Source organism: Drosophila hydei, unplaced genomic scaffold (assembly GCF_003285905.1).
Source record: "Drosophila hydei strain 15085-1641.00,03,60 unplaced genomic scaffold, DhydRS2 tig00000232-arrow-arrow-pilon, whole genome shotgun sequence".
NCBI lineage: Eukaryota > Metazoa > Arthropoda > Insecta > Diptera > Drosophilidae > Drosophila > Drosophila hydei.
Window position 1 is genome coordinate 1,834,684 of NW_022045690.1, and position 25,562 is coordinate 1,860,245.

General features: G+C 41.9%; 1 protein-coding gene across 1 annotated transcript in view; it reads right to left on the reverse strand.

The window, feature by feature from the left end:
• Positions 1-25,562, reverse strand: part of LOC111601839 (microtubule-associated protein futsch) — a gene marked incomplete at its 5' end in the record, with an annotated part of 52,835 nt that overhangs the window by 17,704 nt on the left and 9,569 nt on the right. The window contains 3 exons of the mRNA XM_030223534.1: positions 62-284; positions 341-513; positions 8,316-8,414. Of these exons, the coding sequence (XP_030079394.1) occupies positions 62-284; positions 341-513; positions 8,316-8,414 (495 nt within the window). The remainder of the gene's footprint in view (positions 1-61; positions 285-340; positions 514-8,315; positions 8,415-25,562) is intronic.

The window sequence follows — 25,562 nt, forward strand, 5'->3', positions numbered from 1 at the left end:
AAGTCACGCAACGTAATTAAGCTCCCAAGAAATGATTAATTTTTGTTGATGCAAGTGGTACCTATAAAGCCGTTGATGTACTCGCTGCTGGTATCCAGCACATCCACCGGATTGATGCGTATTTTACACTGCCGTGAAAAGACCTTATCCGGTAATGTGTGCCAGAGCCCAGCATCTGCACAGTGTATATTCATCGTTATGGTATCCGCATAGGCGCGTATCACCCTTTGTACGTCGTGCTCTTGAAATGCCTCCGCAAAGTCAGCCACCGAGAAGGTGCCATCCTGAAAGAGCAATACATTTTTACCTTACGCATCGCCTGTTCACATTCATGGCTAACCTGTAGGATCCAAGAACCGTTGCCACTAAAGGTGTAGCCAGCGTGTATAATATGCCGATGCCTCGTAAAACTACTGAGTAGATTACGCATGCATTGTATAAGCGTATTGTATTGTGGATGTATGAGCACCTCCGTCACAAGATTCTCACTGGCATATTGTATAAGTCGCTCACCTGCAATGATTATGGATAATAATATATGCGATTGCCACAACTAGGGTAGAACTGTGCAGATAAACCCATTTGCTTGCAACGCTTAGAGCAGTCAAAGTGAATCGTTAGACTCTTCTTTGAATCTGGCCTAAGTACAAGAAGCTAATCTTTTAAATGGTCATCTGCTAGAAATTCGCTTGAAATGAAAAGGAAAGCCTAAAAGCCATTAATATTTTGTTATATATATGAGTAAACGGACTAGGCTTGTGTCTAGGACAAAGGCGCGGGGCAAGGCGGCGGCAATACATTCAAGTAGCTCGTTTGGTCTTTAGAGCTTCTGGCAGCCTCCGCTCCCGCATGCTTCACGTTCACTACAACTGCCTACCACGCAGAAATTTTATTATTTGCGGTAAGCCTGACTCAGCTAACCAAACGGCTGGTCGGCTAGGGGTTTGGTGTGTCTAGTTGAACTACTATTCAACGTTAACCCACCGAGCTCACTAATGAATAGCTAAAACGTCGAGTGGCAAGCACACAAGAGGCTTGGATTACCAAACGCTTGAGTCCCGGCCAGAGAATCCAAGCATTAGGCACGCACACCAAATCAAGTGGCTTTAAATTGTCCGACAGTGGGGCGGGGCTGGGACCACACGCTGCGCTGGCTTTAGCTAAGTTGGCTTTATTGTCAAGCATTTCATTCGCATTGGTCCCAGCGCTGCATGGCGACTGCAGTCGACTGAAAAATCGTTTCATAAATCTTTAATTTTTATGGTTTAATTAAGATTTTCAGCCGGCCCTAGGGCTCGCTGGCTGACCAATTGTATCGCGCGTGCCACAAGCATAAAAGATGCGACCTTGCTGACGACCTTGCCATGTCATTTGCTGTCGACCATCATCATCATCAGCATTGGATGAGTGGGCAATTCTGGTCGCTCCCAGCACTAAATGCTTTTACAGCGTTGCCCTATGTAAATAATTTACGCATTTTCTGCACTAAATAGTCGTTGACAAAGCCAAAAAAAAAGAGAGAAAAATAAATAAAAGGAAAAAAATGAGCGCACATGACATGTCACTACCTATACAAACATGCACACACGCATGTTTTCTAAGTGTGTGTGTGTGTGTGTGTGTGCACATTACGTATACGGCACGTCGACCTAACGGTCAAATGTGCCCACGTACGCGTAAAAAAAAGCGACGAGCCATCGAGCCATCGAGCCTGAAGTGTGCCCAAGCGTGCACCTACGTATGGCTTCAGTTGCTTCAAGCTAGACGCCTTTCGCCTCGCTCTGACTCGCCAGCTCTACAGCGGTCCAGTGTCACGCTGCTTTTGTAGCCCTCATGCTCTTTATAAATGATCATCTTTACAGCGACTTGCGTGCGACATTTATTTATCAGCTCTATACACAGCCCTATGCACACACAAAAGAAAGTGCTTTATTGTGCGTGTGTGTGTGTTTGTTTGTGTGCGTATATGTTTGTTTGTAAAGCTCAGTGACATACATGCCCGCACATTTTGGCCTGGATGGGCTTAAGCACATGCGGCACCCGTGCGTATACGCAATTTGTGAATTAAGGTATGCAAGTTTCGCGTATTTTCCTACTGCCTCAACAGGCCCCAGCCGGCGCGTGACAATTTGAGTTTCATAAATAAAATGCGGTTAGAGCATTTGCATCTCATTAACGACATGACGGCAGCTCCAAAGTGTCATTCTGTATAAATCAAATCGAGTGACGGCTACGCGCTTACACTCACAGCCCACCGACCATTTGATGCTCTTGAACTCATTGTTTACAGACTTAAGCTTGCTCCACCTGAGACAAGCTCTGGTGAAATACCTATTCAAGTTTAATTGAAATTTTATTGAGTTCTGGGTCGTACAACACAATTTATCCGCTTGTTGTCTAACAAGTTGGTAACGATGCCAGGGGATCCAAGCCATTAGTAAATATAATAAAAAGTCAATTGGAAAGTGCGCACTTATGCCAGATGGCTTAGCCTTCTTTGGCAAGAGTTGCCTTGAAAGTATTTACTATTTCGTATGTCCAACTACAAATGGCACTTAAGAACTTGCTTGGCCAAAAGACCACAAAGACTGTACTGTCTACTGGCAACGTTGAACAGCTACGAACCAATAGGCTGAGTGGCGTGTGGCGTGTGGCAAGTGGCGAGTGGCAGATCAGGGACCCAATCGCGGCTCAAAGTTTGCAAAGCCACATACAATGCCAAAGTTGCATCCAACTTGGTGGCAAACAATGCCCACAATGTCCCCTGCCGCCCTGCCCCCCTGCCAACCCTTCAACCCTGCGCCTTTCAGCAATATAATGCCAAATGGCGACATGAATGTAGTAAAAAAAAAGAAGAAAAAAAGGAAGGGCTGAGGGGGAAGAACTGGCTTCGGGTTGGGTTTCGTGTCAAGTGCAGTTTTTCGCATTGCGAAGTCCATTGAAAAGTTTTCGCGCTGGCCGCACCTAACCAAAATGGCGAACGACCGCATATTAACCGTTAATAACTGTACTTTAATGCCTACGCTCGGAATGCTGCCAAGTTAGTGAAACAAAACAAATTTGCATAACAAGAGGCGGAAACTTTTTGTGTTTTATGATTTCTCTCCTGGCCTCTCTCTCACTCCTTTGTTTTTCTCTCCGCACATTCCTTTTGTTTTTTATTTCGTTTCATTTTTCTGCCGGACTGCAAAGTAATTACAGTTGGCGCCGGTCACCAGCCGGCACTGAAGTCCTCTGGTCCCGCCCGCATAACACGTCGAATGGACGTGTAAAAAAAACTTTTTCCAATTGCACTTTTCAGCTCTAGCCGGTGCCTGGAACTAAACTCGCCTCAAAATGGAGTCCACATAAATTGATCTATAACAGCGACGGCAGGGATTATTTGAAGAAGGCATTGAGTAGCCCGAAGCGAGTATGGCTACATTAATGATTAGCTTGGAAGTCGCAGTGCTCCATATGAAAGGGCAACGAGGACACTGAGTGACATCCTCAAATTGTTCAATCAGTAAGCTCGCTGGATCGTGTTTGAGCTGTGGCATCTCGGATTGAGTTAACTGGCAGTTAACGAATTTACAGCCTGGCTGCACAATTATACAGATATTCACGCTTCAGAGCGGCAAAATCGCGTTGATTTATGTAGTTGAAATGCGCTTAACGCACAAAAACCCAGGCTGAAAGGTATTTTAATTAGTTTGTCGAGTTGAATTCAATTTGAATGCGACATGTGGCACGTGGCACGTGCGTCATTAATCAAAAGCGGGCAACGGCATCATACATCAGGCTTTGGTTACAACAGCAACAAGAATCTAGACGCTGTCATCTCTAGGCTCTCGTCTGTTGAACAAACCCAATAACATGTTGTAAGCGTCAAAGTCTTGGCAACTGGCCCAGTTGTCTGCCATGCCGGGGCAGACCTCTGCTGCATAATTCAAATTAAACCAGATGCCCATAAAATGTCCCACGTCAACTAAACTAGGCTCTGCTTGATTCAAGCCGGTGCATGTCAGGGGCGTCATTGATAAGCGTCGCTGATAGCGATTGATGCCCGTCGACGTGTGCTACTCACGCTCATCTTTCATGGACCACGCTTTCTAGCTGCACTTATTTTTACAGTTATATTTATACAAGGTACTGCAGCTTAAGCCCCACGACTCTTTTCTCACTTTTGTTTCCTTTTCGCTTTGCATATTCAATATTATTGAATTCCTAAAAACTATCCTGTCAAATTTCAGTTCAGGCCTCAATAAATTCCATTGCGAAATTCCATTGGAAAATATATCTAACTATCGATAATGATGAAATGCCATAGATTGCATAGACATCAGCCACGTTTAATAAGCTAACTCTGTCTGTCTCTGTCTCTCTCTCTCACTCCATCTCTCTCTTGTTATTTGCTTAACGAGAAAGGTGTTTGCTGAATATTTAATGGAATTGGAATTCAATTTCTTAAACTATTTTGATTTGGCTCAGTTTATTACGAGCATCACACATCGACTATTGTTGTGGCATGTGTGGCAAGTGTGTGAAGTGTGCGGCATTGTGGAATAAGAGCATTTTATAGTTTTAATTTCATGCCGCAACACTTGCATTCGCTTATCTCTACTGCCAGCTATGTGTGCCTCTGGCAGGCAGCTCGCTTCGCTGCGAGCTCAGCTGGAGCGTGCAGTTCCTCTTGGAGTGTGCGCGTATTCATATGCAAAGTGTAACTGTCTTTATCTAGTGTGTGTGCCTGGGTGTGTGGGTGTCCGGCCGGCATTCAGTTATTTGCCTAACTTTTGCCTGTTGGGGCAGGGGCGCAACCATCTTATTGTATTTCTTTCTCTCATTTTTTGTGCCATCCTGTTCGTTGGCTGTGCTTGAATTATGCATGAGCTGCACAGTCGTTGTCAATATGGCCTTGTCCGTTATACGCGCGTGACTGTGTGCGTGGCTGTGTGGGCGTGAGAGGGCATTCGTTCTACTGTATGTGTGTTTGCCTGGCTCTATCAATCAATTTTGCATACGCTTTATCTCAAGAATTCGTATGGCTTTAAAGGTTATGTGCATGTTAATGCTGTGCGCTTACAGGAGCTTAGCCAGAGCAACGTGTGCTAAGTCTACAATGAAACGCTTGTTGGCAAATAAAAATCTGACAAGTGAAAGTATGACGAGTAGCGCGTCGTGGGGAGACGGCTGCTAAGTGTAAGGATTAGATTTGATTTATGAGTCGCATATAAAATACTAACGAATAGTAGTCAACGAGTAGCGAACGAAGTTGTGAAATCAAATATAAAGTAACGAGCTGAGCTTGGGCAGAGGCAGACAATCGCGAGCAGGGACTAGAAAGTATGGAATAGCGAGTATAAACTAACGAGCAGAGAGTAGCGATTAGCGTGTAAAGATACTCAGTAGATTGACGGATAACGGATAAAACTAATGAGTAAACTATAATGAGTAACGAATGTAGTGAGAATATGAATACAAATTATTGTACTACAATTAGATAGCAGATAGTTGAAAGAATAGTGAAGAAGGGAGTAAGACGAGAGAGAGTATAGAATAGAGAGTAGAGAGTAGCGAGTAGCGAGTAACGAGTAGCGAGTAGCGAGTAGCGAGTAGCGAGTAGCGAGTAACGAGTAACGAGTAGCGACTAACGAGTAGCGAGTAACGAGTAGCGAGTAACGAGTAAAGAGTAGCGACTAACGAGTAGCGAGTATCATGTAACAAATTGAAATTCAATTATGAATCAAGTCATTACAATTCGTTTAGCGTTGTCAACAACCTTGAAACACTTTCTAGACAGTGCAGTTAATGGGAAATAGCTTCCGCTATAAGTGAACTCAGCCGTAGCGAGTTGCTTAAGTTGTCCGACTAACAAAACTAAAGGAACTTTAAGCGACAAGCCACTTAGTGTTATTAATGCCACGATTAATCAAATAGATAAAAGAATGGCAGGAAGGAAAAACAGTTGCAGCTGGGCACTGGCTGGGGCTAGCTAGTGTCGGGCAACTAATGAGTAGCTCGCTGTAAAGCTGAGTTTTTTATGTCCCAGCTCAAGTAGGATCGCAGCAAGCACCGTGGGGTATTTGGAGTGGCTCGGAGCTGCTCGGTGGCAAAGTTTGTGCAGCGAACTTTGTCCCAAGTCCCGCAAGGAAACTTAAGCAAACTGCATCAAATTCAATTTTAAAGCATAACTTTGTCGTTGATAATGAAGAACGACGCCGCTGAAGAGTATAAGCCATAAAATATATATATTATGCGCTTGTTAACAAATGTTTGTAATTGCTCAAAAAGTTGCCCCAACTGCCGTGGCAGAGTGAAAGCTTTCAACTTGACAGGACCTTATGGAGAACATGAAAGGCAAGCCGAAGCTCCGGCTTTCGCTTGTTAGCAGCAGCTGACAGTTGTTGGGCCAACAAAGTGGCGTTAGGTAAACGATATCTGTCGACTGCATCATAGTGGACTGTGCATACCAGAGGCGCTATCCTGAATGAAGGACAGCGCTTTGTCAGCGAAGGTGACGACTTTTATCGACTTGCCAACGGCTGGCTGCCTCCTAACCTTTGTCAAATTATAGTGCCCCGTGAAGTCTATGCAATGCACACAAAGCCACCAAAGCCGCCAAAGCCTCACAAAGCTCCAAGCGCCAAGCTACAAGCAGCAAACATCAAGCATCGAGGCGTGTGCATCTCACCATCTCACCATCTTGGCATCTTGGCATCTTGGCATCTCAGGCATTACAGCAATATTTTAGATATTCAAAACTTTAGTATTTTCAACTGCAATTGAAATGATGCGTCCTTCAGCGTGGCCCATTCTTATGCCGCTTGGCCAGCATCATTATTGAGAGCAGACACTTGAGAATTTTGTTTGAGTAGTTTTTTTGCGGACTGTGTAAACAAAAATGCGAATGCGGAATTCACTTTGCCAAGTGCTCCTCCTGGACAATGGCAGAAAGGCATTGAGCGCAGGTGCTGTTCTTGCACTTACCAGCAACGGCAACGACAACGGCAACGGTAACGCCTGCTAGCCCAAGGACGGACTCTGTGCATATCACATTGACATTCGTGCGCTGCAAAGTATGCTACAAATTTGTATTTTCATGCTGCAGCCAGCAGCTGTTGTTCGCACAAGCTCGAGCTAGCAGAAGTTTGCCAGCGAGACCATAAAATAAATGGAAAACAATTTGTAATAAATTACACGGCATAAGCAATCACAACTCTTGAATAAAATATTACACTTTAAGTATATATAAATAGTGGAAAACATAATTGAAAAGTAGCCTAATAAAAGCTGAAGCTGAAGCCCAACTCAACTAGAACTTATTTCATATTCGACTTTTGCCATCTCGACTTGACTTTTCTTTGTTAGCGAACTTTGTTTATGCCGTGAATAGCAAAATATTTGCATTGCAAGTTTGCTTTGCTAATGTTCCTTTGATATTAAGTCAGAGTGCAAGAAGCGCGCTCGTTACGTGACTAAGGAGCGCAGCTTAGCCACTAAACTGTTTGATATGGCGACTGTCAAGTATAATTCTAATAAGCCCATGAAGCATGTAGCTTCTAATTTGTGTATAGCTGCAACAATAGTCATATTTGGCTAACGACGAGCAGGCAGCTAGGCAGCCAGGCAGAGCAACAAACAAACAAGCGAATAAGAAGAAAGAAAAACAAACAACAGCAAAACAGTGGAGCGAGAGGGGGTGGCTGGCTGTGCAGCCGATGCAGTGCAGCCACTTGAATGCGTTTCAACAACGTTGTCCCGGCTAATCCGCAAAGACAGCCAAATCCGAGAGGCCCGCACAATATCCCGACACTTGGCTGGCTTTGTTGCATTGTTGTTTATGTTGGAAAATGAAAATGAAAATGAAAATGCGCCACTCCAATTCGGATTCGGATTCGGATTTAATATTACACAAAAGCCATACAGAGAACAAAGGCACTAAGAGCTGAGCGCCGAGAGCATTGGGCTCTTTGATAAATGCCAATTGTGAAAAGCTGTTGAAAGACAATTGTCATAATTTGTTAGAATGATTTTGTAGTTTTCAACTGCTACTTCAATAGTTGAATAATTGCATAGTCAGCGCTCGAAAAGCAATTTACATCTGCTTGCGTCAACGTGAACTTTTCGACGGGCAAATTGAAAAGCAAATGTCAAACAAAATGTCAAACTTTGTTCGTCAGTTAATTAACAAATGAATTTCGCTTATTACTATTACTTTTTTCATTCACTTCACTCTTTAATGAGCTGGCAAGTTGACAGCTTTCAATTGGATTGAAATTCGATTTCTATTTGCGGCCCAATTAGCTGAGAGTTTCACTTGACATTTGACTTACCGTGACGCGCCTCCTCGCCCTCGGGTGCATGTTGTGTGATTGTATTGAGCTCCTCCTCCAAGTCGACATGACAATCGGATACATCCCAGGAGAGAAAACCTGCAAACGAAACAGAAAAGAAAGCAGGTGAGACAAGTCGCTAGGCACAAAAGCAAGTTTCCTACAAAGGCAAAGAATTGAAATGAAATGAATTAAATTGATTTGTGAAACGTTTGATAGCAATATTTCCCATTAAGCTTAGAGATGTTTTAATATATATATAAATATGTAAATATATATATATATATACATATATTTCCTCTTTAGCTTCCTTTAGATTTATAGTAGAGAAACAACTCCAAAAAGCCCATATGCCTCCAAGCTGCTTTGCTAAGATATTCATGCTTTAGGCCTTCTCTCGTTAACTTTCATCACTGTGGCAATGTCTTTAATGTAATTATCTAGCACAATTTGAGTTCGGCTTGCCAGAAGCCATTGGCCAATGCCACTGAAATAAATTGCTCTGCCAATTGGGCTCATTATTCATAGGCAGCGCACGTTTCACTGTCTTATCCACATCAATGCTAATCAGTCTTCTTCTGCCTAATGAAAGTACATTTATATCGTATCATATTCGGCAATTACGCATGACTTGTCTGAAATGCATCCGCCGTAAATGTTGACCAGCTGCCATAAAGCTGCTTGGCTCATTTATCACAGCGTCGTTTACACACTTAATTTCTATGTAGTTGATAAATTTTTCATTAATTTTATAATTACACAATGTGTCATGAGACGTTGTTATGTTGCAACTATTTTATTTTATTTTTTTTTGTTTTTGCCATTTTGATAAATGGCCAACATGAGACAACAAAAACGCAGAACTTGCGACTCCTTCTGCACGTTACGTATACGTCATGTGGCACACATCGCAGTCAGCTGTGTGCTGTGTCTTTAGCTGGCCTTCTCTGCTTCCCTTTCTCTTGATATTTAGCCGGCCCGCATAGACTAGCTTTATATCTATATATAGCCAGTGCCAGACCCAATGACAGTTGGCCTCTTTGGGTATTATGTCATTTAGTAAACAAATTAAGTCAGCCTTCGCTCACAGGGCGTGTGTGCGTGTGTGTGTGTGTGTGTACATTGTACTTCAGCGTAAGTATTTGCAAATACAAATACCAAAATAGTTGGCTCTTCAGCCTAAAGAAAAAAAGAATGAAAAGTGCATCATTAGCATTTCCTTTTGGTGTGCCACAAACTATTTGCCCGGAATTTGCGCTTGTTATACCCTGATCCCATTAAAAATGGGAAATCAGGGTATAATGGTTTTGTGCAAATGTATGTAACAGGCAGAAGGAGGCGTGGCAGACCCCATAAAGTATATATATTCTTGATCAGGACGACAAGCCGAGTCGATTGAGCCCTGTCCGTCTGTCTGTCTGTCCGTCTGTCCGTCTGTCCGTCTGTCCGTCTGTCCGTCTGTCCGTCTGTCCGTATGTGTGAACGCGTGGATCTCAGCATCTATAAGAGCTAGAGACTTGAAATTTTTTTGTAGGTCCGTGTATAGCACGCGCAGGTCAAGTTTGTTTCAAATATTCGATAACTATTCGCATTTAATTGTTATCGAATAAAAACATTATTGAAATACAGTAAATAAATTATATCTCGAACATCTTAAGAGCTAGAGACTCCAAATTTTGTATTTAGTCTTATGTATATTTTATGCAATTTTGATTTTTGTTGGATTTTGGATACCGGATCCAAATTCCCCCAAATTCTTAGAATTTAAGTTTAGTTGGAACTAGGGCCATTATGTCAAGGCGTTTGCATCTCAACTAAGCCAATAGGATATGTAGATCATATGCTGAAAATTTCATTAAAATCCATTAAGTAAAACAGAAGTTATTAAACAAAACGTTTGGCCAATTTGCAAAAGCACATGTCAGCAGCGCCACGCGCACGCATTTTTCCTATGCATGTGCACACATTCATTCAAATGCGTGTATTCTTTTCTATTCCAAGAATTGAAATTGCGATTGAATTGTGCTGAATATTAGCTGCTACTTATGTTCAAATATGCAACAGTCCATGTAAGAAGAACGGTGGCGGCGTTGGTAGAGGCGCCGCTCGCATGCAGCTTGGTTCGGGTTCGACACCAGTGGAGATGAAGTGTTTTTTATTGTTTTATTTTTTTTTTTAGTTATGAAGTGGCGGTGTTGGTAGAGTTTGTGCACGTTGCGTAAATAATCCGGGTTCGAATCCTGGTCTCGCAATGTCGATTTTTATTTGTTATTATTTAAATATTATTTAAATGAGTTTGTAATAACAAAACTCAAAGGACTGGGATCAGGGTATCTCCTAGTCGGGCACCCCGACTAGAGCTTTCTTACTTGTTTTTTAATGGCTAACAGCAAAATGAAATGCATTTCAAATAACTATTAAATGTTTGAGCTGTAGCCGCTTTAAGGGCTCTTCACTACTCTAATTGCTAAATGTTCGCCTTTTCTTTCCCAGCCTTTCCCGCTTTCGCTTCTTGTGTGTGCTTTGTATATGTTTCGGTCTGAACATATTCAAATATGAGCCGAGTCTGGCTAGTCCCATTTGGTTGCTTGGGGACTGCAAGGCATTTGGAATTTAATGAGCGCCAGACACGAGTTCTTTTCGTGCACACTGCAATGAATAAGTTATTATAATGATGCCTTAATGAGCGCTTAACTTTCATTTTTGATGCCTGGCGACTGCCCCGTAGACGTTAATGAAGCTGTCAACTCAAGTCAAGTGTCGGCCAGTGCGGAGCACACGAAAGGACAGATTTACAAACCTTTAAACTGATTTGCTGCCAGGTCGCATGCCAGGCGAGAGTCAATGTTAAAGTGCAGCTGACACTGGCTGCTGTTTGACTGATTCTATCTAATTAGTGTTTATACAACAACTACTAAAACACAACAAAATGTTTCTCTCCCTTTCTGTCTGTCCCTTTATCCAATTGTTAACTAAAAACAAATTGTTTTCGAAGTGTTTCCAATCATCGCATTCGATTTGGCATGTCCTTTGCTGCTCTGAGCCCTGCTTGCTGCCACTGCCTGGCATGGCTAGTAGCCAGCTACTGCTCCTCTCTCTTAGCTGCACACTGTTGAGCAATTTGCACAAATGGCTGGCAGCAGCAACAAAAGGCAATGGCACAAAACGAACAAATTCAAAGAGAAGAGAAGAGAAAAAAACAAGTAAGAAAGCTCTACTCGGGGTGCCCGACTAGGAGATACCCTGATCCTAGTCCTTTGAGTTTTGTAATATTTTCCGTAGTTTGTATCGAGAATTAAAAAAAAAAGAAAACAAATAAAAATCGACATTGCGAGACCAGGATTCGAACCCGGATTATTCGCGCAACGTGCACAAACTCTACCAACACCGCCACTTCATAACTAAAAAAAAAAAATAAAACAATAAAAAACATTTCATCTCCTCTGGTATCGAACCCGGACCAAGCTGCATACGAGCGGCGCCTATACCAACGCAGCCACTGCCCTTCTTTCGCGATTTGTTGCAAATTTGAACATAAGTAGCAGCTAATAATTCAGCACAATTCAATCGCAATTTCAATTCTTGGAATAGAAAAGAATGCACGCATTTGAATGTATGTGTGCACACGCATAGGAAAAATGCGTGCGCGTGGCGCTGCTGACATGTGCTTTTGCAAATTGGCCAAACGTTTTGTTTAATAACTTCTGTTTTACTTAATGGATTTTAATGAAACTTTCAGCATATGATCTACATATCCTATTGGCTTGGTTGAGATGCAAACGCCTTCACATAATGGCCCTAGCTCCAACTAAACTTAAATTCTAAGAATTTGGGGGAATTTGGAGCCGGTATCCAAAATCCAACAAAAATCAAAATTGCATAAAATATACATAAGACTAAATACAAAATTTGGAGGCTCTAGCTCTTAAGACTTTCGAGATATAATTTATTTACTGCATTTCAATAATGTTTTTATTCGATAACAATTAAATGCGAATAGTTATCGAATATTTGAAACAAACTTGACCTGCGCGTGCTATACACGGACCTACAAAAAAAATTTCAAGTCTCTAGCTCTTATAGATGCTGAGATCCACGCGTTCACACATACGGACAGACGGACAGACGGACAGACGGACAGACGGACAGACGGACGGACAGACAGACGGACAGGGCTCAATCGACTCGGCTTGTCGTCCTGATCAAGAATATATATACTTTATGGGGTCTGCCACGCCTCCTTCTGCCTGTTACATACATTTGCACAAAACCATTATACCCTGATTTCCCATTTTTAATGGGATCAGGGTATAATAATGAAATGCGCAAAAAAAAAAAACAAGAACAACAACGACAAGTTGAGCATGCGGCATAAAAATGTAAAATCTTAACACTTTTCACACACACACACACACACAGACACATGAGCCGGATCAGTATATTGTGCGGGCAAACAAAAAAAGCTTCACAACAATAGGGATAAAGACGGAAGGGTCGTGGGAAAGGCAGCGCCCAAAGCGCCTACAGCGATTGCACAAAAATAATGAGGAAACGCGCAGGATGTGCACACACACACACACACACGCACACACATGTATTTATAGCTGTGTTGGACGCTCTCTTGAGCAATCATCGGGCGAATGAAGCCACTCAGACGCTGGGAACAGCGCACAGAAACGTAGCTCGCTGTCTGGAGCTGAGTCTGAGGCTAGGTGGCGCCACAGTGCCGTTCTTTGTGTGTGCGTGTGTGCGTTCGCACATTCATTTAGTATTTATGCGTTGATATCTGCGAGTGAGTCTTCAATTTTTCATGTGCGCCCGTGTGTGTGTGTGAGGCTGGCACTCATTTATTTATATAATTTCTTGCTCAGCTTCGCTTCAATGTCAAGTGTTTAATTTGTAACCTTTGCATTTCGTGCGGAGCGGGCGCGCCTTTGTTTTATTACTGAATTACGCAACGAGCTCTGAGAAATGAACAATCAAATACCCCAGCTTGGCTAATATTGTTAATTATAATTAAGATCTAGGCATTCTCCTGGGCTCAGGCAGGTAGATATTTGTGTAATAGAGATTTATGATGATAGCATTAGGGGAATCTGTGTTAATTTCAAAATACATTGCTAGCTCACAATGCCCGAAGGCTTGGCTATATTAATGAGCTCAGAGCTCGCTTTAGTTTTCATCACTTTGGCTTCGCTACCTTCAGCTCATAGATGGCGCAGCTGACAAGTCAAAGTATTTCAAATCGATGATATATATACATATATTTATATATATATATATATTTATGTGTGTGTGTGTGTGTGTATACACAAATCTCTATAAATAAGGCATCTTCATACACGCCTGAATATTCAGTTTTCTGTTATCCTTTGCTTTGTCGCCCATAAATCAGGCTTGTGCCAATTAATTACGTTTCTTATCACCAATTATGAATCGCTGTTTTCGCTCGAGTTGTCTCACCCTCTCTCTCTCTATCTCTCTCATATATACTCTTTCTCTATCGCACGCTTTGCGGCCTTGGTGCTTGATTTTAATTGCCTCGGCGGCACGACAACACAAGTCAGTTCGCAGCTCCCCTGCCAGTCGCCCAGACTGTTGGGCAATCAGCTCTCGTCTATGCGTCGTCCTTATCGTCATCGTGCTCGCTTATCAGCTGTGTCCAATCAGGCACAGTATTGTTCTCCACACTCATTTTCATTTTCGTTTTCATTTTCCTGCACGTTTTCTCACTCCTTAAATTTCGCCTTCGCTTTTATCTCGACTTTTAGCTGGGCCACTGAAATGTTTACGACCAGCAGCGAGTTATTCAAAACTTGCAATGAGTGCACAAATCAGTGGCCACAATGGACTCGCACACACAAACACACACACATGCTGCCTTTCTACTGTTTTTTTTGCTGACTGTTTTGGATTGTCAGCTGTTTTATCTGTCAGAGCTGTCCAAAACTTGTGCACAGCATCCACTGAGACCCACGTGCAAAATATTCAACTTTAATAAACTCTTTCAAATATTTATCAAGCATTTTGTATGCCCGAACGCTCATTGAGAGTGAGAAAAGGGGCGTGGGAGCACCCATAAAGCATATATATTCTTTGTCGATCTGGATCGCTGTCGACTGAAGAGTCGCTCGCTACATTTTTTTTATTTATTTCTATCATGGCTTATACAATTTGGATTTTTAATATATTGTGTCTCAAAATTTCTTGAAGTTCTAGCCAAGTTTGCTTGATCGGCTGGCATGCAGGGTATTTTCAAATCGGACACTGCCGACTTGAGCACTTTTCCTGGCTTAGGTTAAGGTTTTATATTACTGAAGAGATGTGCATGGATATACTAATACTGAACTCTAGATAAGATCTAAGCTGTCTTATAGAGATGCTTTAGTCAGCTGTATCTATCTATCTCAAATACTTAAGGATTCACTTTGCCTCCTCCTCCACTCGTTAGTTTTCCTCGGTCAATTGCATTGAAATCTTCTCGCTTCTCATTAGAAACTAAATTTGTTATTTACTCTCGATTTATGGCACTGTTTGGGCATTTGGCTCTCAGCGCTATGTCTTACAGATACTTTGCGCGAAAAGTGTAAAATAAATTTGCAGTGTACATAAAATGCAATTAGAGCTGGGCGAGTGTTTAATTTTCTTTTAATGTATTTATTTATGCATTGCGTAGCATTTGGCCCTTCGGCCCTGCGGCTGTGGAGGCTTCAGATATCCTAGCCATGGGGCATGGAGCGTGCGATGCCATGCGATGCGATGCGATGCGCGCCACATTCATTTGGCTATGCAAACTTGTTCAACGCGCACAACTTCAAGAGCAGCCAACAAACGACAAGTGGCTTTTTAGCTACATCAAAATCAACACGCCGAATGCTCGCATCTGGCATCTGACTGCCAGGCAGACACGCCCCCACTTGCGAGGGGAGAGACGCGTTGAGTGGCTTTTAGCGCGAGTGCACAAAATTATGCAACTATTTGTGCAAACAAGTAGCACAGCCTCTGAGCCTCCCCGGCCGCGCCCCTCGCAACGACAACGACAACGACAACGACAACGACAACGGCAAACAGCGTTGACAGCAACTCAATCATCAGTGCGGCCTGCGGGCTGATAGGGGGCGTGGCACTTCCCTATCGCCAGCCGACAGCTGGCTGCACGGCAAACGGATGTCAGCTGCACGCGGCCCGCAGACATACGCCGCAGCAGGTAGCATGCCTCCCACTGCCTTCAATTAACAATAAACACGCCCAGATTAAGAACAATTGTCAATCACTGTTAGAAGCAACCGAACTTTAGGGAAACAGCTGAATAGTCAGAGTCTTAGCATGAAATATCAATCGAACTTGGCTTATGCACACAGCTTGGGCATGGGACAGGCAGAAGGAGGCCAAGAACACAACGTTGCGTTTGGGTTGCAAACAAGATATCATGCTATAGGAGAACTTATCTATATAGTATTGGGCAGGAGCAACATCCGAATCGATATTGCTACCTGTTCCTTTTTCTGTTCGTCCTTCTTGGGTAGGATCAACACAACAGATCAACAGTGTGTGTTCATCCGTCTGTCTTAGGCAGACTCAACAGTCGAGTCGATATAGCTTTTTCCCTTTATCTCTTCACCCTTTCGTTTATCCGTCTTGGGTAGGATCAATAGCCGAGTCGATATAGCTCTCTATTCCACTATATATTAATCTGTTCGTCCGTTCGACCGAGCATCCGGCCGCCTGTCCGTCCTTGTGCTCATCCGTCGGTCTAGGGAAGGATCAGCAGTCGTGCCGATATGGCTCTCTTGCTTTATCTCTTCGTCAGTCCATCCCTCCATCTGTGTTGATGGGCCGAGCCGACATAGGTTTCTCGGTTCCTTTGTCAGTTCGTCCGTCCAACCGTCCGTCCTTGTATTCATCCGTCCGTCTAGAGCAGGTTCCACAGAACGTCCATCTTGAGCAGGAGGATCAGCAGCCGAACTGACATAGCTTTCTCTGTTCCTTTGTCAGTTCGTCCGTCCGTCCATACGCTCTTCCATCCAACCATCTGTCCGCCATCCGTCCGTTGATACGAACGTATAATAGCATCCAGAGATCTAGCTTGTATCATTGAATAAGCTACGTGCGAAGGCCCCGCACAGCTTTGACTTATCAAGAGTCATCAAAATAGACTAAAAAGTCTTAAGACATTTTATAGGGGAATCAACTTTACAGAGATCATTCCCACCAGATAATCTCCCGAAGCACTCCTGACTACTTTCTTTCGCAGTTGATCTCTGTAATGAACTATTTGGAAAGTCAACAGCTCCAGCTCTAACAAAGTGGAACAAAGAATCTAACAAATGCATTAGCCAAATGCTCGAGGCTTTTGCCAATAAAAAACGATTCGGCTTTCGGGCTTAAGCTGTAGATTAACTTGTCAAATAGAGTCAACAGCGCTGGCTGAACTCATCCAGGCAAATGCACTCGACTGCCTAGGCCTTGGGATGGCCGACATCTATTTTCGCTTCAGAGTTTCTTTATTATTCGCAAATTGCGTCAGCCGCTTGGGTCATGCGTCATGCTCCCATTTGTTTTCACTGTTGACTCATTTCGATATTTTAATGTGCCGTTCTGGGTCTGTGTCTGCGTTGTCCTTTCTGGCCAACATGACGTATGCGTAATCTCACGAAGTGTTGCTCCAACCCAATTGCTAATCAATGTTAATGGCTTTGTTCAAATTTGGCCAAAACCAAACGTTGTAAAATCTACAACGAACATCAAGAAAATAACGAAATGCGTTGAAGGCGCCCGCGGCGACGGCGAGGGAAGCGCAAACATTTCGAGCGAACTCTGCGTAAAACTTTTCCATTGCATGCTGTAATATGAGATATGAAAAACAAATGCTAAATGCGCACATTTATTAGGATTATACAGAGCGTCGGCCCTGGCCCTCTCTAACTGAAAATGAAAAACGACTGACAGACCAATATATATATATATGATATATATGTGTGTTAGCTGAAGTATGTAATAATAAAGAGAGAGAGAAAGAAATTTGCAAATTTGACTGCGACGCGACGCTGGGCAGACAGCTGGGCAGGAGAAGCCTGGCCATATGAAGCATGTGGGAGTGCCATGGTTGGAACTGGCTAGGTATCCTGACGATATCACACACACACACAGAGGCATGTGAATGCCTTTGAGAAAGCTGCCAAAGCGACTATCATGCTGCTCCGCTTCGGCCCTCTGTCAGTCACAGAACATTATACCCTTTTCACGCACTTTTCTTGAGATCGGGGTGTCAGCATGTGCAGGGGCTGACAGTAGTGCACGGTCCAGATAAATAAACAGGCGCGCAGAGACCCACGCACATCCAATCAAGCAGGCAGACAGGCAGGCACGAAGGCAGTTTCGAAGCCGCAGTGTGAAGCGGCGCATTCACATCATTTATGCCAGTTTATTGATTTGCAGAAAATACGAGTAAAATACTCGAGCTGGCACTGCCATTCAATAAAATACTTACATTTATGGCCCTGCATAAATTGTGCATAAATGTTTGCTTCGCCAGAGATATATTTTGTGCACATTACGCATACGCCATGTCCTCCTCAGAGATGACTATCAAGAATACACGTAACTGTGCCAGCGACACTATTACTCGAATTTCGAATACCCTTGAAGAGGATATTAATATATATGCATAGAGTAAGTAGAAGCAGTCGGTCTATGAAATCAAATTTCCTATGGGAAGCTCCCCTTCTCTCTCAGACCATCTCTAGTCGGCTATGCCTCATATGGGCCCTTACACTTCGTTGCGCTCAAAAAGAACTATATTTTCTTGTTTCAATTGCGTTCGAGTCGCGGTAAAATATTGTCCATTCAACTGCATAGTTATAGGTCTAAAATATTTTGTCATCTAAATGTTTATGCCTTGCCGCACACTGCTTTCCACTTGCCGCTTTCCACTTAGAATCCAATTGGAAACCAAATACTGCATTCGTCGCATTTTGCACTTGGCCCCAGGGTCGCAGTCACATGCCGCACATCGCCGAGGAGTTTTCGGTGAGGCGGTGGGCGGGGCATCGTTGGACTCTACTCGTGTTCGCTTTTGGTTTGGGGGCACATTGTGGTTCAGTGCTCGTAGTTCGCAATTCGATTGCAACGGAGCACATAAATCACAACACTTTACTGAACAAACGGACAGAGCCAGCGAGAGCTGCCTGATGGAGCTGCGTGGCCAAATATGTGAGATGTGTGGCTGAGCCAGCGCCCCTCGGGCTGGCACATAATCCCATTTCATTTTTTTTATTTTTTCTGCTTTGTCACGTGAGCGCGCGCCTAGCCAGCAGAACTCTGCCTACCCGGCTACCCGGCTACCCGGCTACCCGGGCTGCTCCATACTATTTCCGCACTGTGGACACATTGTTTATATTCGTTCGATTTTGCTGCCAACGAAACGGCAAAAGCGAGCAAAAACATTTTTCAGACATTTCTGACACAGACTTTGCGCCTGACAACTGACTGAACGAGTGTGTGTGAGTGAGTGTGTGTGTGTGTGTGAACGACTCATCAAATAAAGCAAAGCCCTGCCACTGCAGTGAGCTGCACTGCCACAAAAAGAGACTAAAAATAAATTTGCACTGCGCGCAAAAGTAACTTTCGGTTGCAGCTGGAAGGAAGCACTGGCTGAGGCGTAGTCAGAGTCGGAGGCGGAGGCGGAGTGCCGCAAACTAACTGCACCTGCAGCGCCCAGCTACACTGCGACGGCAATTTCTTGTGCCGCTCAGCCAAGACACACAACATATGCGCAAATCGCAATATAAATATGATATATGATATACGATATATGAGAACTTCAAGTTTGTCTCGTGACATGAAAACGCAATTGTGTGTGGCGCCCAGAGCTTTACTTAGTTGCCAGTCCACAGTCAGGCTACATATTTAAATTGCTGCCAAAGTCGGTCTCTGACAAAGCTGGACGCAAGCAAAACTAATTAAATATACACACAGACATATATATAAACATATATATATATGGTATGTAGGACAAAGTAGTTCATGAATGCCTCGCTTTGCGTGTCCGCTTGTAGATACATTGAATAATAGATGCGGCAGCAGTTGGCCAGAAGTACTCGAAAATCCTGTGCTTTATAAACAAATAATTTTAATTAAATGAACAAATTTGAGTGCTGCTAGGAAAGAAGCCAATGCCCTAGGCATAGCCAGTAATGCGACTAATCTATATAGTTTCTAGAGTATCTAAAGAACTTTTCGATTTGCCGCTAGTCGAATGGATTTTTAGTTGATGTTTTCAAGCCTTTAAGCAACTGCCACTCTAACATTTATTGTGTGTGTCATTCGGCTAGTATCCAATTCGGTTAAGACACGTGTGTCAATGGCCAAAACGTGTATTCGAACTAGATATTGCTTTTTAAATGTTGTCTATTTGATTAATATGCGAAATGCTCGAAATGTTTGCACTTATTGTGTACATCAGTTGTTGGCAAACGTGTCTATCTGTGTCTGTGTCTGTGTGTGTGTGTGTGTGTGTTCATAAATATTTGTATACATATACATATAGCTCCCAGTGTGCCTGCTCTGGTCTCTTTGCTTTACTCCTCTGCGCACATGCATAAAACTTAATTTAATTCTCCAGTTTTTGTGCCCTGGCCGTGCTGCTGCTGAACTGCTACCAGCTAATTAGCACAGGACACGCCCAAAGCACAAACACACACAAGCACATGCACATTGCCATGTTGCTTAAAATGAGACATTGTGAATTTCGCATAGGTGCAATTTCCATGACAGTTTTCGCACTTCAGCTCTGCATGTTATGTTGTTGGTCTCCAGTTGATATTTAATTGTTTTGTACCTAATTGACGAATGACACTTAAGCACACACACGCACACACACACACACACGCATACACACCTGAATAAACACAAATGTAATTTAACCTGCAATTTTCTAGTTCAGCAAACGTTTACTTAAATTGAAATAACTTTAAATTTACAGCTCACTTTAACTCACAATTATTAGATATTTCCAGGATAACGATATAATTTATATTAATATATTTTATTTAAGCATACATGAATTTAAATTGATTTATTCTTTCTCTTTGCAGCATCTGTGTATTTAGCTCTTCTTCTTTCAAACATATTTTAATCTAATCTAGCCTCGGCCAGCCGCATCAAAGAAATATCAAATTCTTATAAACTCCGAATGAAGTTAGCTGATTGAAGCACAGCAAATCTTAAGCTTGATAATACAGATCAACAGAGTTGAGGAGCTAAGCATTGGACTTAAGGTTTTTGTTCTGAATCCAAGTCTGAAAAAAGAATTGCCCAATCACATCGGACTTCTGAGATACTCTAAACTAAATAAAAATTTTTTTGAGGAACTGTTAATATTCAGTTCAGTCTTACTCTACTCACTGTAACTCCACTCAACTACACTAAACTCTATTACTATATACTCTACTACCTTCCACTCTCCAATATAATGCTCTCTACTCTACTGTAAAGCCCTCTACTCTACCCTTAACAAAGTGTTCTCTACTCTACTGTAAAGCCCTCTACTCTACCCTCAACAAAGTGTTCTCTACTCTACTGCTCTCAACTCTGTCTCTGACTCTCCACTATGATGCTCTCTACGCTACTAATCTCTAATCTACTCTGCTTTACTCTCCACTATCAAACTCTCCAGTCTCCTACCCTCCACTCTGATACTCTCCCCTAAAATACTCTCTACTCTGCTAGTCTCCACTATACTGTTCTCGACTCTACTCTCCACTCTAGTCTAGTCTCTCTAGTCTTCTACTCTCCACTCTACTACTCTCCACTATAAGGCTCTCTATTTGAGATTGGATATCATAATTTGACAGCAAGATATCGTCCATTACAAGAGGCTTGTCGCAAGAGATACATGGAGAGGCCTAGTTAGAGTGCAGAGACTTAGCAAGCTGCAGGGCAGCTGTTCAGTAAATTTAGCTAAGCTAAAAGTCTTGGCTGCTAAACATGATCAAATTTTAATTTGCTTCTTTATAACAAAAGTTTTCGTTTAGTAAAACTTTTACAGATATATAGAATATATTGAATATATGCTAAGATAAAATACGAAACATTTAAACTGAGTTCAGAACTTTTGACTCAAAGTCCTGTCAAAAGCAGATCTAGAAAGTTTTGCATTTGTTGTATTTGTCCAAAATATTTGCAGGTATTTTGTGAAATATTCTAAATAAAATAAACCTCTTTTCTGCCTTTTGATACAAGCTCAGGTAACAAAAGCATTTGAAAACTTTTCGGTAATCCTCTGCCTGTAACTGTGGCTCTATGTGAGTAAATAATTTTTAGTTGCTTAAGCCCCAAATGGATTAAATTAGCTATTATCATGGCAAAGCATTGGGCGCCTCTATTGAGATGCGATATTTATGCACTTTAAAGGCGCTGGGTTGAAGCTACTGCAGTTGAAGCTTGAATTGTGAGGTAATCTAATCGGCGAACTGAATCAGAAGCCATTAGCTTGGCCGCCATGGCGACCTGTGTCGGCAGACGCACAACAAAGCGAATATCCGGTTGCAGGCAGAGCTGCAGAACCATTTGATCCTCAGCTGATTTCTCGAGAGATACCATTACCTGTAGTCCATACCTGTGTGTGTGTGTGTGCGTGTGTGTATGGGTGCAATTCATGCACTTGCATTACACATAAATTTCAATTTCATGCCTGACTAGCGCATGGAGGCACAGCGTTAAGCGGCTGCTAAATGTCAAGGGTTCACGGTTGGCGGGGCCACAATACAAAATGCCTTAAGCAGTATGGTTAGCTAAGTGTATTCTATGTTGCTTATCTATTACACACACACAGAGAGACAGAGACAACACATACTAATGCTTTGAATGGGGCGTTGAGGCGTCATCGATGGCAATAAAAAGCAGTTACAGTTTGCTCGGTCGCCTTTTCTGTGCTCAATTCATGCTGCTATGAAATAAATTTGTATTGAATGACTGCCAACTGATTGCCACACACTCACACTCACACACACACACAGACAGGTGCTGGCAAATCCTCGCCAATGCAGCTCACTTGCGATTAAGCCAAAGAGTCAGCCAACACTTGAGCTGCAGATTGCCAGCAGGCAGGCGCCTCAAATGCAATTTGTCAACGATTTTTGCAATTTTCATTCTGGGCGACAAAATTCAATCTACCCACTCACAACCACACTCACACAGCAGATAGCCGTGTGAGTTGTGCCCTGCATTTCATCATTCATTGGCTGACAGGAAATTGCAAAATTTTCCACACTCTCGACGAAGCGACGCCTCGCTGGTTCTAATTTCAATTTGCGCCACTTTGCTGAGCTCATACGACATCCAAAAGCAGGTAAGTGTACTTTATACGCCCCCCTACACACACACACACACACACACACACACACGCTTTAATTAATATATAAACGTTTTATAATAGGCAATTTGACACTTTTTGGGCAGGCCCCATTAATGCAGCTCGTTCGCAAGATTTAATCAAAGTAAGAACCATTTATGAGCACTTTTCTGGTCGTCTCTTTTCGGTCATAAACAAGTGAATACATAACATTTTCATTGACTGATTGAAGCGACCGAGTGTAGTTGATTATGGCAAGTGTTTTTCGAAGCATAATCGAAAAGCTTTTTTATTAAAAGTTAACATTTCTTGTTACTGATGCTGAAAGTATTAGCAATAATAATTGCCATATTATTATGTAATAATAATAGTAATCAAAAAGTAATAAGAATTAGAAATAAACAATTGTGAAAAATTATAAAAAGTTTTTTAAAGAATGCAAATAATAATAAAAAAAATAAAAGATGTTAATAGAAATTATAATAAATTTAACACTTTTTTAAAATTTTTAAAAATAATAATACCAATTATAAAAAGTACTATAATAGTACGCAAAAAAATAATAAAAAATAATTAATAAAATATAAATAAATATAATATAATATAATAATAACAAAAACAATGTTAATAAAAATAACAATAAGACTAATAAATATTGATAATACTAATACTGATACTCATATAAACAATATGAACAAGGCCAAAAGTCGAAGCGACTTAGTAAAACTTTTAAGCTTTCAGCTGAAGCTAACTTTAAGCTTTCCGCCTAATGCAATAATCAATAGCCGCCGATTAGAATTGAGCCAATCAAATATGTGAATTCAATGACAATCACTTTAGCTAACTAATACTAACAACTAAATGAACTAACTAAATATTAACTTTGCTGCTTGCTTCTGACTTAACTTTTACCAGGCTCGTGGCTTTATTATCACTAATCAGCAATGAAACAATTAACAAGTTGTTTGTGTAGCTATTTCAACTCCCTTGCGGCTCTATCGTTAGCCGGCCCGCTGCTGGTCGACAAACGATTCATTATCGTCGAGCTACTCAGCCCAAGCTTTAACTAGTTAAGAATTATTTGGGAGAACTCTACGAGCTTTAAGAGCTGCACAAGAAGTTTGACATTTAGAAGTTAAACTTAAAAACTATTTAATTTCTTCTTAAAACTGAAATGAAGCAGCTCGGTTTTGGCTTTAATGAACTTTAATACTTGCAATTGGCATTGATCAAAACAGAAATATAAAAAAAAATATAAAAATATATAAAAATAAAAATAAAAAAAATAAAAATAAAAATATATAAAAATATATAAAAATATATAAAAATATATAAAAATATATAAAAATATATAAAAAATATATAAAAAAATATACAAAAAATATATGAAAATATCTATGATTAGTTGTATTTGCAGTTGAATGAGCGCGCAAGTCAGATTGTTGAAAAGCCGTCAATTTCTATGGGCCCCTCGACTCTATACTATATATGCATAGATATTATAGACATTATAAACAAGCATCGTGATTGCATAACTCTGTACTTAGAGCTCGTTTTTGGTAATTTGAACAGATTTCGGTTGGCTGGCTTTCATGGCTATGGTCAGCAGCTGGCTGTACATTGATTGTTGCCTGCTTTTGGCCATGTGTCGCCTTTTTGGCAGTGGCCCAAAAATATAAGCCAGATACATAAAAGCCAGCAAATGGAAATCACTTGCTGATTATGCTAGCGGCTTTTAATTTTGCAAATGCGCCTCGAAACGAAACGAGCGAAGGCAGTGAATCAAGGCGCCCATTCGTTGGCTCTAATCAAATCAAATGCTCCCAGCAGCTGCTGCTGCTGCTGCTGCACAGACGCCAGGTGCCATAAAGCTGCGCATAAAATTACGCAAAATGTGTAATAAAAATATTGCAATTCGTGCCGTGCGGCCGCAAATGTGTGTGGTTAAATGTATAGAATGAAGAACACATATTATGTAAAGGCATATTTATGGCCATTGAAGTAAAATCAAATTGATTTGCTGCCTACGTGGCCAGCCACCTGCCACCCACCTTACACAACAGTTGACAGTTGCCGCTTCTCTTCCTTCTGCACACATTTTTGTGTCGCTTTGACAGGCGACTGACAGGAGACAAACCGACGGCCCAGCTGACAGCCACTGAAATTTATGAACGCTACGCCAGCTGCCAATTAATTATGTGCAACAACAAAATTGCTAAAAGAAAACAGAACAACGGAACACATCAGCCGCAGGAGCAGCTGCAGCGAAAAAAAAGAGAGAGAAAACAAGAAATGCCAATCCACTGAGCTTTGTTGACTCAAATAATTGAAGTGTGACATGAATTATTGGTCGGACGCGCAGCTCCTCTTCCAGCTGCCGAGTAAAGCAGTGGAAGGAGCAGGAAGATAAAGGTGGAATGTGAAAGTCAGACACTGCCTAATGCTCGCTTATGGTCCAAATAAGTAAATCAATGTTTTGCGAATTAACAAGCCCCAAAGGGAGAAGCGACATCGAACTACAAAAGTTAGAAAGAAGCTTCTGCTGGCCACGCGCACAAGAGCAATTCAGAGCTTGCGAATTTCTAGCTATAAAATTATAGAAGCTATAGTATGGCCTCATCTTTATAAAACAAAGACTTCAGCGAGTGTACGTTGCATATTTCAAGTATCCCCCGAGACCCTGAGCTTTGCACAAAACCAATATTCTCTGCTCCACTTCGTTAAGGACTATCAAAGCGTAAGTCACAAGCCGCAGTCGCCGCACTCTGGGCATAATCATATTGAGTGTGTTTTCATCAAATCTGGTTTCAAGTTTTTGCCAAGTTATTTTGAAACTTCAGCACAGCTGACTAGATGCGAGCACAAGACACAACTTTGCACACGCATCTCATATT